This window comes from Eurosta solidaginis, chromosome 1 (assembly GCF_040869045.1).
Source record: "Eurosta solidaginis isolate ZX-2024a chromosome 1, ASM4086904v1, whole genome shotgun sequence".
Taxonomy (NCBI): domain Eukaryota; kingdom Metazoa; phylum Arthropoda; class Insecta; order Diptera; family Tephritidae; genus Eurosta; species Eurosta solidaginis.
Genome location: NC_090319.1, coordinates 138,490,926 through 138,509,062, shown reverse-complemented (window position 1 = coordinate 138,509,062; position 18,137 = coordinate 138,490,926). Strand labels below are relative to the sequence as shown.

At 40.5% G+C, this 18,137-nt stretch overlaps 1 protein-coding gene across 3 annotated transcripts in view; it reads right to left on the bottom strand.

Moving 5' to 3' along the window:
* Window positions 1-18,137, bottom strand: part of Hph (HIF prolyl hydroxylase) — a 562,987-nt gene that overhangs the window by 423,193 nt on the left and 121,657 nt on the right. For all 3 annotated transcript variants that reach the window (XM_067759874.1, XM_067759873.1, XM_067759872.1), the window contains exons 3-4: window positions 4,858-5,005; window positions 4,680-4,799 (exon numbers count right to left, since the gene is read on the bottom strand). In XM_067759874.1, the coding sequence (XP_067615975.1) occupies window positions 4,680-4,799; window positions 4,858-5,005 (268 nt within the window). The remainder of the gene's footprint in view (window positions 1-4,679; window positions 4,800-4,857; window positions 5,006-18,137) is intronic.

The following is an 18,137-nucleotide window of genomic DNA, read 5'->3' as shown; positions in this document are numbered from 1 at the left end:
ATCTGCTGGACCTGCTAGTATTTATATATAGGTTTTGATAAGTTTTTTCCGTGGCTACGCTAGTTACAGTATTAAACTGTAATTTATTCCGAAAATACTTATGTTTCCTCATTTTCTTATTCATATGTAGATTTAAGGCTCTTACAAAACCAGTATTATGAAAACGAACATTGGACCCTGGATCCGTTCCTGGCCTGTATTATCTGTGTAGTCAGCAATCTTCGGTCCAGTTCAGGAACGTAACATCGAAACCAAGAAACAGGAGGTGTAGTAGTATGGAGTCATATCAAATTTTGTTTAATTTTTACGTATCGATGCTTCTTTCCTCCAGCGAAGGAGCTACCGTTGTTTCCAATGCCGCTGCCTGCACAATAGGATCTGCCCTTCCATTGCTGATCTATGCTGTAAGCTGACTACTATTTTTTTTTAGCCCTGCCAATTGGTTTTTCTCGCGAAACTTGGCACTATCAACTTTTGAACGACCATACTCAGGACGTGCACGACATCGAAAATATTGCGACAGCCAAAGCTGCGTGTGTGACGATCGGCAAGCGTCTCCAATTGGGTCTTTGAGACCTGCTCGAGTAGCTTTCCTACCAAAGGCGGGGAAGATCGGTCACGTGTATTCCAAAGACTATAGACCCATTACCTTAACATCATTTCTGCTCAAAACCTTTGAGAGGCTGATAAATGTGTACATAAAGTCCAACGTGGATGAAAAGCTGCTCTCCACAACACAACATGCGTACACCAAAGGCTAGTCGGTAGACACCGCATTGCATAGGGCGGTATAAGCATAGAGAAACCCCTAGAATATAAGGAATATGCTCTAGGAGTCTTCTTAGACTTTGCCGGGGATTTCAATAATGTTTCAAAATGGGCGATTATGGATGGTCTTAATTACATTAAAGTACATCCAGCCTTAACCAGATGGATCGGCTGCACGTTAAATTGCAGGAAGATTACATCACAATGGGGATTGTATGAGGCCACGAAATCAGTGGACAGGGGCAAGCAGCAGGGAGGAATGCTATCATTGCTATTGCTATCTGCTGTGGACGCTGGTCATCAACCAACTGCTCAGGCGATTTGATGAGGGACCCCTAAAATTTACGGCTTACGCAGATGACGTTGCAATTGTCATAAGTGGAAACTGCCTTCCAACTTAGCTCTTTGATGGATCGGGCGCTTCAGGATATTCATACCGGGCATCTAATGTCAGGTTGAAAGTCAACGCTCAAAAGACGGATATGGTCTTGTTTATAAAAAAGTGCAAGGTCCAAAATTGGCCCAGGCCTAAGTTAGGAGGGCTGACCCTACAGGAGAAACCTTGCACAAAATATCTAGGAATCATCCCAGACAGTAAGCAGTCATGGAAGCTCAACGTGGAGGAGAGGGTGAAGAAGGCATCAACGGCACTTTTTGCATGTAAAAGAATGCTGGGGTGTACGTGGGGCTTATCGCCCTGTCTTTCTCATTGGGTTTTTACAGCGATTGTAAGCCCTACTCTATACTATGGAGTTCTTGTTTGGTGGAAAGCCACACAAAAAACAACTCACTTAAAAAAATTAGAGGGGGTATGCAGACTATCAATGCTTAGCATTACGGTAGCTCTGAAAACAACGACGGCTGCACTGTATGCCATTCTGCACATTCCACTTGTAGACCTGGTATCAAAGAACATAGCGTTAACAACTGCAACCAGGCTAGGTGTCTCGGGGCAGCTTGAGCGCCGACCATACGGCCATAATAGTATAGGGTCATCAATCACAAGACGAACAGACTACCTGATTCCCTATCTGCGCTTCGAGGGAGTTCTTAAGGCCACAATAGAGGTGGACGGCTGGGCCAAGGGTGCTCAAATGGCGGACGAGGCGATACATGTGTACACAGATGGTTCCAAAGTAGAAGGAGTAGGGTCTGCGGTATACTGTGTTGATCCGGAAACAAACAGATCCTACAGGCTGCCGGATTACTGTAGCGTTTTCCAAGCGGAAATATTATCCGTAACCAAAGCAGTAGAAACCCTGGAAGAGAATAGCTTAAGCTGCAACCGTGTTAACTTTTATATTGACAGTGAAGCAGCAATTAAAACAATAGTCTCGCGTAGCACAGCATCTAAATGCGTGTTAGAGCTGTTGTTGTTGTTGTTGTAGCGATAAGGTTGCTCCCCGAAAGCTTTGGGGAGTGTTATCAATGTGATGGTCCTTTGCCGGATACAGATCCGGTACGCTCCGGTAACACAGCTCCATTAAGGTGCTAGCCCGACCATCTCGGGAACGATTTATATGGCCACATTAAACCTTCAGGCCATCCCTCTGGGCTCACCAGAGCCTCGTCTGTTAGTGGAACGGGATTCGCAGCTCGAAGGTGAGGTTGCCAATTGGGTTTGGAGCAGTTATATATTGCGCTGGCAACCTGAAAAGGCTGCGCTACACAACCCCTTGAATCTGGTATTTTAGTCGCCTCTTACGACAGACAGTCCTAGCTGACAGTGATAGCTGATGTAGGAAGTGCGGGTTGGAGGAAACGATCGAGCACTTCTGTGCTCGTGCCCTGCGCTTGCTAGGCAAAGACTCCAGCTTTTAGGAGTGATACAGCTGTCAGATCTAGAAGCAGCAAGTGGCTTAAGTCCTATGAATCTTCTAGTATTTGCCAAGAGGACGGAGTTATTTTATAACATAGGTCCTGGCTTTTGATAGGGTTTTTCAGTTTGGTTGTTAAAACAAACTTCTGGTAATACTACGGACTAATTCAGTCTATGTGAGGTCCTCGTGGGCAGGCCAGTTTAACTTAACCTAACCTAAGCCATCCCTCCAGCCTGTTTTATGTTTCCAGCTCAACTAAACCAATGTAGCATTATGCACTTCTCTGCCAATGCATTTTTTATGCATATATAAATATCGACCGCACTCATTCGAATTGCATTCAAATTACAATATCGACCCACATAAATTATGTTCAACATCACATACAAATGCCGACAGCAAGACCCATATCTGTTTACATTTGACTGCACATTGACCAACTCATTAACAGGGTGAGTGAACGTCAGTACAGTAGTCGCTGACAAATTAGAACCTTCAGTAATTAGAATCAACTTTTTCAATACATTACACGATCTGAAATTAGAATCGAAAACTCTAATTTCTGAGCGTATTTTGTTTTTTTTTTGTTGCAAAATAGGTATAAAAAGGGGGAACCCTGATTTATACATTTTACGCTCGGTAGTCGTTGGATTTTGGTCGCGCTTTTGTGCAGTTTTTGTGTGAAATTCGATAGGCGTGCACGTTTTTTGGCATTGTTTGTTTAAAAGTAAAAGTAATTCGCTGAAATGCCATACAAATGTAAGAAAAATACTTTGTCCTTGGAAACCCAAGTTCAGATTTTCGAAAAGCTAGACAAAGGTATTCAAGGGAAGCAGTTATCCCTAGAATTTGATGTGGCGCCATCGGCAATCAGCTATATCAAATCGAATAAATCATCAATTTTAAATGCTGTTTCTAAAACCCATCCTGAGGCTAAAAAAAATCACTTCAAATCGCTGAATATTAGTTATGAAGTTTTTGATTAATTTTTGGTTTTTTTAATGTGTTTCTATCGATCTTTTATGTATATTTAATGAAAAAATATATTTATTGTAATCGGAGTATTTGTTTTTCGGAACTTTTTTTGATGCAGCGTATATATACATACATATATCTATTTTTAAACAAACAAAAAATGCGATATGTATTGTACTGGATTGTTATCTTATGTTTTCTCGTTTTTATGAACAAAATTGAATAAGACAAAATTTCATTGTCGTTTTTTAATGCGAATTTACTTAATTTTTAAGGATTTATACAAATAAAAAAACGTTCAGGATTTAAAATTTTTCAGAAATTAGAATCACCCCAAAAACAAAGTGGTTCTATTTTGTGAGCGTCTACTGTAATGTGCCTGCCAAAATATTTATATATACATAATAACAAATATCTAAAATTAGGTCAAACTAATATGCTGTCAAGCAATTTTGTATAAAAATAAATGCATTTCTCCAATTAAGTCAATCATATTTCAACGCTACTCATCAGCGTTCCTCCTTATTTATTTAAACCTTACACCAAGCCTAAAAATATCTTTGGCTGAGCTATGGATAGCTGACGCTTCCCAGTTGAAACCCAAAATCGAACTGGAAACTGGTAGTCGAGATAAAAAAAAAATCGAATAAGGGGCGCTGGACAGTTAGAAACACTGTCAGAATGCACGAAAAAGTGGAATTCCACCCAACCCAGTTCTTAACTAGCTACGGACGTTTTAAGGAATATCAATAACAAAAACAACTGTATAAAGCAATATAAGCATGTCTTGCTAATTAAATACAGATAATAATATTGATATAATTCCTTTATTTACCATTTGGGTAGATACTAATTCTATATGCTTTTTAATCCTAATTGTATAAAATAATTATAGGCGCACTTAAGAGCTTAGTAACATTGCATTTTTATAGTAGTGCATTTATAAGCAGTACTTCTCGAGTTCGATACTCAGCACCCGAGAACCTAGCTGATGAAGAAGTGAAATTCAGAAACATGTCCTAGTAACCATCGCCGTTTGTAATCTTTGTAATTTTTCTGTTATATCAATATGTAAAGAAAAGAAATATAGTTGCATTTGCTGTTTGCTTTACAAACCTGATTTATCAAATAACCAACATTTGCACAGCCTGGTTCTACGCCCTTAACCCACGCTATCTTGTCACCACGTATCGTGTGTACCTGCTCCTCTCGTAAATTATTTACTAATTGGCCATCCTTAAAAGAAATATAATGCTTAATAAGCCAAACAATGTACATCAAACATGTGACTTACTTTGAAAACACCTGCTGCATACATTCGGTGCACCTCATTGAGAATTTGTAGACCCTTTTCTACGCCGAGAAAATCATCAACTACAGAAAGACCATATTGATTCATATCATTTATTATATTTCGGCAGAGTTCGTCATAACGCCGCTCACTATAAGAAAATAAATAAAAAATTTTACGCATTAATTAACTAAACGAAGGTATGTCTTTAGACAGCAAGGATGCATAGGATTCCGGTTTTATTTCAGTCCCAGGATATGGAACATATTACAAAGAATATGAAATGATCATAAACGAGATAGGCATTTCCGATTCCTGTATTCGGTTTACTCCCTTATCATAAATCTTTCAAAATATTTGTAAAATGGTATTCCATACAAATTTCCATTTATAAGAACTTTATCAACCAATTTCACTTTTTATGAATAAAGCTTCCCTTATGCCAATTTCACACAGAGGCTTAATGAAATAATTAGCCAAGTTTTCTACATTATGCCAATTTCACACAGAGGCTTAATGAAGTAATTAGCCAAGTTTTCTATATTAAAGCCCTAATCGAACTCAATCTTCCATACAAAATACAAATTCTTAATTATCTCATTACTGCTTTATTGAATGCCTAATCGAGTGAAAAATCCAGTCGGTTTTGCTTGGTGCTTCGAATTTTATTGTCAATGTAACAAATGACAATCAAAAATAAATTATTTTCAATAATTTACAAAAAATAGAAAAACACGAAAAAATTCAAAATTTAATAGCATGTACCTCGGTATAAGAATTTAAAGGTAAATTCATTTGAGAATTTTTGATGTAAACAGAAATTTTTTGAAGTCTAATTATTTGCATACATTACGACTAAACTTGCTACATTTTAACTTGAAAAATGGGAATTTTATAAAATTTTTGTGGGAGTGAAACAAGAAAGTATGTTTCGCAGACTTGGAAAAAAGCCATCATGCTCTCCTCTTTCACAGCAAACCTGCGGCTTGCTAACCATCAGCATGGCTTTCGAAAGTTACATAGCGCTACCACCGCGCTAACTGCCATTAGGTTAGGTTAGGTTGAACTGGCCGGTCCATGAGGACCTCACATAGACTGAATGAGTCCGTACTGTTACCAGAAATTTGTTTTAACGACCAAACTGAAAAACCCTATCAAAAACCAGAAGCTATTTTATAAGATAACTATGTCCTCTTGGCAAATAATAGAAGCTTTCTAGAACTTAAGCCACTTGCTGCTTCTAGATATGACAGCTGTATCATTACTAATAGCTGGAGTCTTAGCCTGGCAAGCGCAGGGCACGAGCACAGAACGTGCTCGACCGTTTCCTCCTCCAACCCGCACTTCCTACATCTGCTATTACTGACCAAGCCTTATTTAAAGGCATGTGCCTTTTCAGCTAGTTCATCTGCTTTTTCATTCCCGTGATGACGCTATACTACTATGGCCGTATGTTCGGCGCTCAAGCTGCCCCGAGGCATCGAGCCTGGTTGTCGTTGGTAACGCTATCTTCTTTGCTACCAGGTCTACAGGTGGAATGTGCAGAATGGCATACAGTGCAGCTGTCGGGGTTGTTTTCAGGGCTCACGTAATGCTAAGCATTGATAGTATAATTGTGTGAAGATGATAGTGTGCGAAAACATCGTGAGCTTGCGGTGGCTGGAGGAAGTGGTTCCAAACCTCAAAAGGCAGGGCACGAACGCGCGGTTTGAGGTGGTGGTTAAAGCGCAAATCCTCACGGCACCCAAAGGAAATGTAAGGATTGCATGCGTGATTAAGTCGGAGGATAGATCCGACTTCTGCAGAATCAGATTTCGCAGGTTCTTACTGTATCTCGACCTACGGAGGAAGGTGAGTTCTACATCTTCCAAATAAACAAGCAGGCAGAGGATATATTGTACACGCAACTTGACAAAATGTCCTGGTGTACAGGCAAAATTTACATTCGACTCAGGAAAAGAAGTCCCGAGGATAAAAATCCTAACACGATAGAAGTGGGCGAAGTCGAAAAGGACCTCAAAAGCCTAAGAGGAAAAGGACAGGTGGAGGTAGCCGACGTCACCACGAAGGTGTTAGAAGAGGACCAACAGCCCAGAGGTGGTGCGAGTCTTACATATAAACCTCCAACACAGTAAAGTGGCGTCGAGCGAACTCCTCCTAACCCTTGAGGTGGGTTCGTTTGACGTGGCGCTGAACCAGGAGCCATGGCTCTAATTGGGAGTAAAGGTTTCTGGACTCAGCGCGCGCGGATTTGGCGTTTACTACGCGCAAACGGAAGGACGGGTGCGAGCTGTAGTCATGGTAAGGAAACAGCTACATTCATATATGCTCCCTAATTACACTACTGAGGACCTCGTAGTGGTGGCCGTTGAGCAAAAGAATAAGCAGGCATTTATCCTGGCATCCTGCTACATGGCGTAGGTTGCACCGATGGAGTGCAAGAAGCTAGTACAGCTAGTACAGAGGGCGGCTGGTCATAGGCGCGGATGCAAATGCACACCACAATGCGTGGGGAGGAGTAGATACGAACGAAAGAGGCGAATCTCTATTTTGGTACATCCTGCAAACGAATTTGCAGATTGCCAACAGGGGAAGTGTCCCTACATACATCGGTCCAACATCCAGCAATTTTCTTGATATTACATTGAGCCCCGAACGTGATATATCAAGATATGATTTCATGGTTCTTGATAGACCATCCTTCTCCGGCCATGCATATATCAGCTTCAGCATCCCCCTAAAGAGGGTAGAGAAGGGAGGAACCTTTAGAAACCCTAGGCCAACGAACTGGACTAAATTCCAGAAACAGTTAGAAATAAAACTGGGACAACTCAATGAGATTGCCAATGTGGATGAACTGGAGGAGTATATTGAATTCCTAACAAGGACGCTTATGACTGCGTATAACAGAGCTTGGCCTTTAAGAAGATTCAGAGGAAAAGCAAAGCCGCCATGGTGGAGTAATGAACTGAGTCTTCTAAGAAGGCAGGTAAAAGAAATGTTTAAGCTAGCAAAGACCGCGGTAAGCGAAGCGTGTCGGGATGAGTACAAGGATATACAAGCGTGAAATTTCCAGGGCGATGAGAATCTCATGGAAAAGTTTCTGTACGGACATAGAGTGCTCCAGCGAAACAGCTCGGTTGAAAAAAGTCCTAGCAAGGGTAAATATAGTTCAGGGACTAATAAAGAAAGAGAACGAGGAATGGTCACGTAATAGTGAAGAGTCCCTTGAGGTGCTTTTCGATAAACATTTCCCATCAGGAGATGATTTAGAAGAACCAGCAGACAGCACTCACACTTCGATCACGGAGCGGGTAGTGCCGGGCTTAGTGACCGATACCAAGATCAAATTGGCGGTGAAGACGTGTTCTAAGCTTAAATCGCCTGGCCAAGATTTTATATACCCGGCCATGCTACAAGTTTCAAGTAGAGCGGTCGTGGAATGGCTTAAAATAATATTCGATGGGTGCATAAGACTGAATCATGTACGCACCTTTAGCTTGACATAATTTCTGCGCAAAACTTTTGAGAGGCTGATAGATGTGCACATAAAGTCCAACGTGGATGAAAAGTTCCTCTCCATAACACAACATGCGTACACCAAAGGCAAGTCGGTAGACACAGCATTGCATATGGTGGTAATAAGCATAGAGAAAGCCCTGGAACATGCTCTAGGAGTCTTCTTAGACATTGCCGGGGCTTTCAACAACGTTTCTAAAAGGGCGAATATGGATAGTCTTAATTGCATTAAAGTACATTCAGCCTTAACCAGATGGATCGGCTGCATGTTAAATTGCAGGAAGATTACATCACAATGGGGATTGTACGAGGTCATGAAATCAGTGGACAGGGGAACGGCGCAGGGAGCGGTGATATCACCTTTGCTGTAGACGCTGGTCATCAACCAACTGCTTAGGCGATTCGATGAGGGACCCGTAAAACTTACGGTTTACGCAGATGATGTTGCAACTGCCATAAGTGGAAAGTGCCTTCCAACGATTAGCTCTCTGATGGAACAGCCGCCGAGGTATGAATATCCCGAAGTCCCAATTTCATTCGTTCTTTTTTCATATTATAGGGATCAAATAGGGGCAGGTTTTTAGCACAAAAAAAATTAAAAGAATTTCTAGGGTCTTCAGATATAGTTCAAAACGTGGACCCGGATAACCCTACGTATATATGGGTATCAAATGGAAGCTTCTGATGAGTACTTTAATATGGGGTATTTTTCGTACCCCTAGGTGACTAGGGTCTCCAGATATAGGCCAAAGTGTGGACCCGGGTACCCCAAGAATGTGTTTATAAAATATGGATATCAAATGAAAGCTGTTGATGAGTGCTTTAGTACATGATGGTTTTTCGTACCCCTGGGTTACTAGGGTCTCGAGATATAGGCCAAAACGTGGACCTAGATACCCCTAGAATGTGTTTATACAATATGGATATCAAATGAAAGCTGTTGATGAGTTCTTTAGCAGAGGGTAATTTTCATACATCTGGGTGACTAGGGTCTCGAAATATTGCCCAAAACGTGGATCAGAATTACCTTAGGATGTGTTTTTACATTATGGGTATCAAATGGTAGCTGTTAATGAGTACTTCAATATGGGTATCAAAAGGAAGCTGTGCTGATCAGTGGTAATTTTTCTCCGGCTGACGAGCGTCTCGAGATCATTTCATGTGTACAACATTTTTTTAATAAATATACGAATTTTTCGATTTGTCTCGTGCTGCTAAGTTGCAAATTTTTTTCGAAGGAGAGTAAACATAAACACCAAGGTTTGTACACTCTTTATGAGAGATGCTTCAGCACACATACACAAACGTATGTCACATTTCGTTGCTGGCTGAACATTTCTACTGCTTTGTATTTGTTATACAAACGACGCTTACGTTCCGTTAATTTGTGTGCAATTGTGTGTTCAACTGTGAGCGGTCTTCGGACTTCTACCACTAAAGTGGTAGATCTACCACCTTTTTTCCCGAAATAGAAGTTATACCACGAAAACTTAAAAATAGGTGATAGATTTTTATAGAAGTTTTCTGAAGAAACCTTATTTTTTTTCACAATTATTCAGAGAAGTGTAAGTCAGTTCTTTCGAGGGTGCTGAGATAACTTTACGTGAACTTAACGATGCACTTAGAAAAGCGCTAAAATTTTTTTCTTACATCTTACACCATACATCTTACATCATATATCCCCCATATCCATACCATCCTCCATATACATACCCATACCAACCCATACCTTACATCTTACATCTTACATCTTACATTCAAAATTCCCGCAAGCAAAGATGTTTACACATAAAAAAATATTCGCATATGATAATAATAATCCCACAACTGTGATTTTTTTTTTTAATTCAGGCGTAGAAACGAATAAAAGCGCTATGAATTATTATTCATATCGATTAATGATTCGCTAAAATGAAGAATCTCACATTCTGAAATGCAAAAGATTGTTCCACCAAATTGTCGTGGACATGTATGCAAAAATTGAGACCGAGCGTTTAAACTATATCAAATTCAACCAGACTAAGTTAGGGTCTGAGGAATACATTCACTTACGGGATGCAGTGAATAACGATGGTAATGTGAATGACTTCGGTAGAATGATCATCTTACCAGCAACATATACTGGTAGCCCGCGATACATGTATGAATATGCACAGAATGCCATGGCGTATGTTCGCGCTTATGGACGGCCGGATCTGTTTATTACTTTTACATGCAATCCGCAATGGAGTGAAATCAAAGACCATTTGTTTCCTGGCCAAACCCAAATTGATCGACACGACATAACTGCACGTATTTTCAAACTAAAACTAAAATTACTTATGGACTTTATTGTCAAACATAGAGTGTTCGGAGAGGTGCGTTCTTATATGTATTCCGTTGAATGGCAAAAGCGGGGATTACCACACGCACACATTTTGATTTGGTTGGTTGATATAATTACACCGGATCAAATTGATAGTGTGATATCAGCTGAAATACTGGATCAAACGATTGATCCAGATTTGTTCGAAGTCGTCACAAAAACTATGATACATGGACCTTGCGGTGCATTGCATGTGACCTATCCGTGCATGATTGATGGAAAATGTTCGAAGCGATACCCACGAGCATTCATTTCGGATACGGTCACAGGTGACGATGGATATCCGGCATATCGTCGTCGATCCACTGATGACAATTGCAAATCAACGATAATTAAGATGGGAAATCAAAATGTTGAAGTTGACAATCGTTGGATTGTTCCATATTGTCCATTGTTGTCCAAAACATTCAAAGCGCATATTAACGTGGAATACTGTAATTCCGCTAAATCAATTAAATACATTTGCAAATATGTAAATAAAGGAAGCGATATGGCTGCATTCGGTGCAGTCCAAAATGACAACAACGAGATTAAAAAATATTAAATGGTACATTATATAAGCAGTAACGAAGCGATATGGCGTATTTTTTCATTCCCAATACACGAAAGGCATCCAACAGTCGTTCATTTAGCGGTTCACCTTGAAAATGGCCAACGCGCTTATTTTACTCCTTAAACTGCATTGCTTAGAGCAACAAGTGCACCATCTACAACTTTGACTGCCTTTTTTCATTTATTTCAATCGGTCGATTTTGCAAGAACATTGCTATATGCAGAAGTGCCACAATATTTCACATGGAATAAATCCAGGAAAACATTTCAAAGGCGAAAACAAGGAAAACCAGTTCAAGGTCATCCTAATGTGTTCTCAACAGATGCATTAGGATGCATTTATGCAGTTCATCCAAATAATGCTGAGTGTTTTTACTTGCGATTGTTGTTATTTAATGTTCGTGGCCCAACATCATTCCAAGCTTTAAGAACAATTAATGGTGAATTGTGCGCTACATATAGTGAAGTATGTCAACAATTAAAGTTGTTGGAGGATGATAAGCATTGGGAAGATACGTTTGACGTTACAGCTGTAATAGCCAGTCCACATCAAATACGAACATTATTTTCGATAATAATTGCAATGTGCTCCCCATCTAATCCATTGGAGTTATGGAATACTGCACATTATGAGTTTGAGTTCACATTGGAGATTTACAATGAAGCACTAATAGGGATTGATGTCAAACAAATCGTTAGTAAAATTGGGCATGCCAGCAGCAAATCGTCCAATGCATATGTTCAATCGAGAACTGGAGCGTGAATACCATTATGATTGTAATGAACTAAACACATTTGTAACAGCAAATTTAATGAAATTGAATGACCAACAGCAGCATGTTTATGATACAATCATGAATAATGTTAGGCATGGAACTGGTGGATTGTTTTTCTTGGATGCTCCTGGGGGAACAGGCAAGACCTTTTTGATTTCATTGATATTAGCAACAATTCGATCAGATAATAACGTTGCTTGGCACTCGCTTCTTCCGGAATGGCGGCTACATTACTGGAAGGCGGTCGCACAGCACATTCTGCATTAAAGTTACCTTTGAATATGCAGGTAAATGAAACACCAACATGTATTATTTCGAAAACATCTGGAATGGCAAAAGTTCTTAAAGTATGTAAGCTCATCGTATGGGACGAGTGTACTATGGCACACAAGATATCATTGGAATCACTTGATATAACTTTGAAAGATACGAGGAAGCCAAACAGTCTTTGAAAGTGCCTTGATTTTATTGGCTGGAGATTTCAGGCAAACATTACCTGTGATCCCAAAATCCACGGCTGCAGATGAAATCAATGCATGTTTAAAATCATCGTATTTATGGAGACATGTAAACACGCTTACACTTACTACAAACGTACGTGTTCACTACAAAATGATCCGTCAGCAGCTGAATTTTCACAGCAATTACTGAAAATCGGAAATGGCCAAATGTCTGTCGATCCAACAGGAACGATTACATTGCCTAACAATTTCTGCACTTTTGCACAGTCTAAAGAGGCATTGATACATAGTGTATTTCCAAACATAGTTCAACATTACAAAAACTATGATTGGCTCAGCGAAAGAGCAATTTTAGCTGGGAAAAATAAGGACGTCAATGATATAAATGCAGTTATTCTGGATCAAATACCTGGTGACATAGTTGCATATAAGTCAATGGACACTATTACTGTTCAAGATGATCGTAAATTATCCAACTCGATTTGCCAGGCCTACCACCTCATAATTTACGACTAAAAATTGGAGCACCGACTATTATGCTGCGCAACATTAATGTGCCACCACTTTGCAACGGTACCAGACTAGCTGTGAAGAAGCTAATGAGTAACGTTATCGAACCAACAATTTTGAAAGGGAAGAAGGAGAAGACGTTTTTATACCCAGAATTTTACTGATTCCTACGGATTTACCATTCGATTTCAAACGTTCGCAGTTCCCTATTCGCCTTGCCTTTGCTATGACAATTAATAAGGCGCAAGGACAGTCTCTGCAAATATGCGGTATTAATTTAGAATACTCAATTTTTTCTCATGGACAATTGTATGTAGCTTGCTCACGAGTAGGCAAACCATTGTCATTATTTATTTATGCGAAAGGTGGAAATCAAAAACGTTGTAAGTGTTACAATAAAGTTCGAATGAAATTGTATGAAAGAATTTACTTTGTTTGGTATTAATTTTATTCTCTTTCAGCAAATCATTGAATTTATCGCCTAGCGAAGCGGGCGAGGGTACGCTAGTTTACATATATAAGCTTTTCGCTGAGGTATGTTGTTAATTTACCGTGCTTGATATTGAATACAAATTTCATACTGTGGTAGAATATAAGCTGTTTTATACTCAACCAGTTTAGTGCTTCTATCATGCTATTAATGGGAGCATCATACCTCATGTTTAATATAAATGTCATAGATTTATTTTGCATAACTTGTAGCTTATCTACCTGAGTTTCATTGGCCATTGTCGCCTCTTACGACAGGCATACCTATCGCGGGAATATTCTAACCCCCTAACCCGCTGGGGGAGCAGTCGACCCCTCAACTAGACTTTTACCTTTTTTCTTTCCGCCTACGGCTTATTAATACTGATATCAAGACGTGTCGTTTCACACCTATAGCGATATTAGTGGACGCGTATTAGTAGTCACCCCCTTTTCTAGATTATTACCCAACTTATTAAAACTGACCCGTGGGTTTCGTGGAGTGTTATCGATGTTGATAGCCCTTTGTCGGAAATAAATCCGGTACGTGCCGGTAACAAGCACCATTAAGGTACCATCTCGACCATCTCGGGAACGATTTAATATGGCCAGAGACCTTAGGGCCTTGTGATGATGGCAGCTATCTCGAAAATAGAACTCAGCGTGATTTTTTCAAAAACGATCTCTTTGAGTTGATGTTGTTGTTGTAGCAGTGCTTCGCCCCATCCAATAGGTGCGACCAATCACAAATTGCCATCAATGTCCTCTAACGGGAGTCCAAGTAAACTTGCTGTTTCAACAGGGGTGGACCATTATCAGAGGGGGTTTCGTCTTGTCCATAACCTACAGAAAAGTCAGAAAGTATTAGAACAAGATGAAAAAAGTTGTCTTGTCAGTTTATCGTATCATTTATTAAAATATTCACATATTCGCTGTACTTTCCTGCATTCACGTAGTTCTATGATTCGAAGCCATTTTTAATGAATTTTACTGAAGTTTCCATCATTTATAACAGTGAGTATGTTACTTTCATGGATTTTCTGAAAATTACGAACTTTTACTTTGCTGACTGCAGCCCACAATTTCGGCATTCTTTCGATGAGCTTTCGAAATGTTTGATGTGGAATATTATTCCACGCTTCCAGAGACTGCTTACACTCTAACACGCATTTAGATGCTGTGCTATGCGAGACTATTGCCTTAATTGATTCTTGAATGTCAATATAAGAGTTAACACGGTTGCAGCTTAAGCTATTCTCTTCCAGATTTCTACTGCTTTGTTTACAGCTAATATTTCCGCTTGGAAAACGCTACAGTAATCCGGCAGCCTGTAGGATCTGTTTATTTATTTATATTTCCGGATCAGAACAGTATACCGCAGACCCTACTCCTTAAACTACTTTGGAACCATCTGCGTACACATGTATCGCCTCGTCCACTATTTGAGCACCCTTGCGCCAATCGTCCACCTCTATTGTGGCCTTAAGATCTCCCTCGAAGCGCAGATAGGAAATCAGGTAGTCTGTCTGTATTGTGATTTATGACGCTATACTACTATGACCGTATGGTCGGCGCTCTAGCTGCCCCGAGGCACCGAGCCTGGTTGCAGTTGTTAACGCTACAAGAACTCCATAGTATAGAATGGGGCTTACAATCGCTGTAAAAACCCAACGAGAAAGAGAGGGCGACAAGCCCCACGTACACCCCAGCTTTATTTTACATTCATAAATTGCCGTTGAGGTCTTCTTAACCCTCTACTCCCCGTCGAGCTTCCAGGACATCTTACTGTCTAGGATGATTCCTAGATATTTTGTGCAAGGTTTCTCCTGTAGGGTCACCCCTCCTACTTTAGGCCTGGTACAATTTGGGACCTTGTACCTCTTTCAACCCGACATTAGATGCCCAGGTATGCATATCCCGAAGCGCCCGATCCATCAAAGCGCTAATCGTTGGAAAGCACTTTCCACGTATGCCAATTGCAATGTCATCTGCGTAAGCCGTAAGTTTTACGGGTCCCTCATCGAATCGCCTGAGCAGTTGGTTGATGACCAGCGTCCACAGCAGAGGTGATAGCACCCCTCCCGGCGGTGTGCCCCTGTCAACTGATTTCGTGGCCTCGTACAATCCCAATTGTGATGTAATCTTCCTGCAATTTAACATGCAGCCGATCCATCTGGTTAAGGCTGGATTTACTTAAATGTAATTAAGACCATCCATAATCGCCCATTCAGAAACATTATTGAAAGACCCGGCAATGTCTAAGAAGACTCCTAGAGCATATTCCTCATAGTCTAGGGCTTATTACCACCTTATGCAATGCGGTGTCTACCGACTTGCCTTTGGAGTACGCATGCTGTGTTGTGGAGAGCAGCATTTCATCCACGTTGGATTTTTTGTACACATCTATCAGCCTCTCAAAGGTTTTGAGCAGAAATGATGTTAAGCTAATGGGTTTATAGTCTTTGGGATACACGTGACCGATCTTCCCCGCCTTTGGTAGAAAAGCTACACGATGAGTTCTCCAAGAGTGCGGTACATGATTCAGTCTTATGCACCCATCGAATATTATTTTAAGCCATTACACGACCGCTCTACTTGAAACTTGTACCATGGCAGGGAATATACCATCTGGGCCCACCGATTTAAACTTAGAAAACGTCTTCACTGCCCATTCTATCTTGGTATCGGTCACCAAGCCCGGCACTACCCGCTCCGTGATTGAAGTGTGAGTGCTGTCTGCTGGCTCTTCTAAACCATCTCCCGATGAGAAATGTGAAAATGATTCCTCACTATTACGTGACCATTCCCCGTTCTCTTTATTAGTCCCTGGACTATGTTTCCCCTTGCTAGGACTTTTTTCAACCGTGCTGTTTCGCTGGAGAACTCTATGTCCGTACAGAAACTTTTCCATGAGATTATCTTAGCCCTGGAAATTTCACGCATGTAGATCCTCAGTAGATCCCTGTAGTCATCCCGACACGCTTCGCCTTCCGCGGTCTTTGCTAGCTTCAACACTTCTTTCACCTGTCTTCTTAGAAGACTCAGCTCATTGCTCCACCATGGCGGCTTTGCTTTTCCTCTGAATCTTCTTAGAGGGCAAGTTTTTTTATACGCAGTCATAAGCGTACTTGTTAGGAATTCATTATTAGGAATCCAGTTCCTCCACATTAGCAACCTCTTTAGGTTGTCCCAGTTTTGCTTCTACCTGTTTCTGGAATTTAGTCCAGTTCGTTGACCTAGGGTTTCTAAAGGTTCCTCCCTTCTCTACCCTCTTTAGGGGGATGCTGAAGCTGATATATGCATGGCCGGAGAAGGATGGTCTATCAAGAACCATCCAATCATATCTTGATATATCACGTTCGGGGCTCAATGCAATATCAAGAACATTGCTGGATGTTGGACCAATGTATGTAGGGACACTTCCCCTGTTGGCTATCTGCAATTTCGTTTGCAGGATGTACCAAAATAGAGATTCGCCTCTTTCGTTCGTATCTACTCCTCCACACACATTGTGGTGCGCATTTGCGTCCGCGCCTATGACCAGCCGCCCTCTGAGCCTTTCGTGCTGTACTAGCTTCTTGCACTCCATCGGTGGAACATACGCCATATAGCAGGATGCCAGGATAAATGCCTGCTTATTCTTTTGCTCAACGGCCACCACTACGGTCCTCAGTAGTGAAATTAGGGAGCATATATGAATGCAGCTGTTTCCTTACCATGACTACAGCTCGCACCCGTCCTTCCGTTTGCGCGTAGTAAACGCCAAATCAGCGCTAAGTCCAGAAACCTTTACTCCCAATGAGAGCCATGGCTCCTGGATCAGCGCCACGTCAAACGAACCCATCTCAAGGGTTAGGAGGAGTTCGCTTGACGCCACTTTACTGTGTTGGAGGTTTATCTGTAAGACTCGCACCACCTTTGGGCTGTTTGTCCTCCTCCAGCACCTTCGTCGTGACGTCGCACAGTGTTTCGTGTAGAACAAGCTAGCTGGACAAAAACAAAGTTCTTTTTCCAAGAAAAGTGTAATGAGAAATGAAAGAAAACAAACAAAATAACGGGATTTTTGCTTTTTTTTTGATATTTTTGCTCATATATATTGAGTAATTGAAGTAAGAAGGTAGGAGTGGCCGTAAAATGCATTGATTAATTTGCAAAATTCTTGTTGAATATTAAGCTTCATATTTATTTTAAGTGAACACTTTTATATAATTTTTTTGATGGATTCTAAGCTCGAAGGTAAGTAAAATTTTTTAATGGTAATTCTTTCGCAATTAGAGTATTTTCAATATATTTAACATTCCGTTATTAAATTTTTAAATTTAGGGACAAAAAAGTTACATACATCCGCAGACATCCGGGCTAAATTTTACATATATTATAGACGCAAGTATTCTCTAATAGTCAAAAGAAAAAACCATTGCGAATTCTTTGCACATCTATTTTTTATTTTTTTTTTGCAGATTTAGTTATATCTACAAATAAAATAGGATGTATGTACGTACCAGCTCCGACGAGATATTTGAACCATTAAAGTGATCTAAAAACGGCAAAACCAATTCCTAGGTACCGGGAACAAACACGTAGCCATAAAACGCACAAAAATAAACGCGAAAGGTCAACAAGAGCACACCA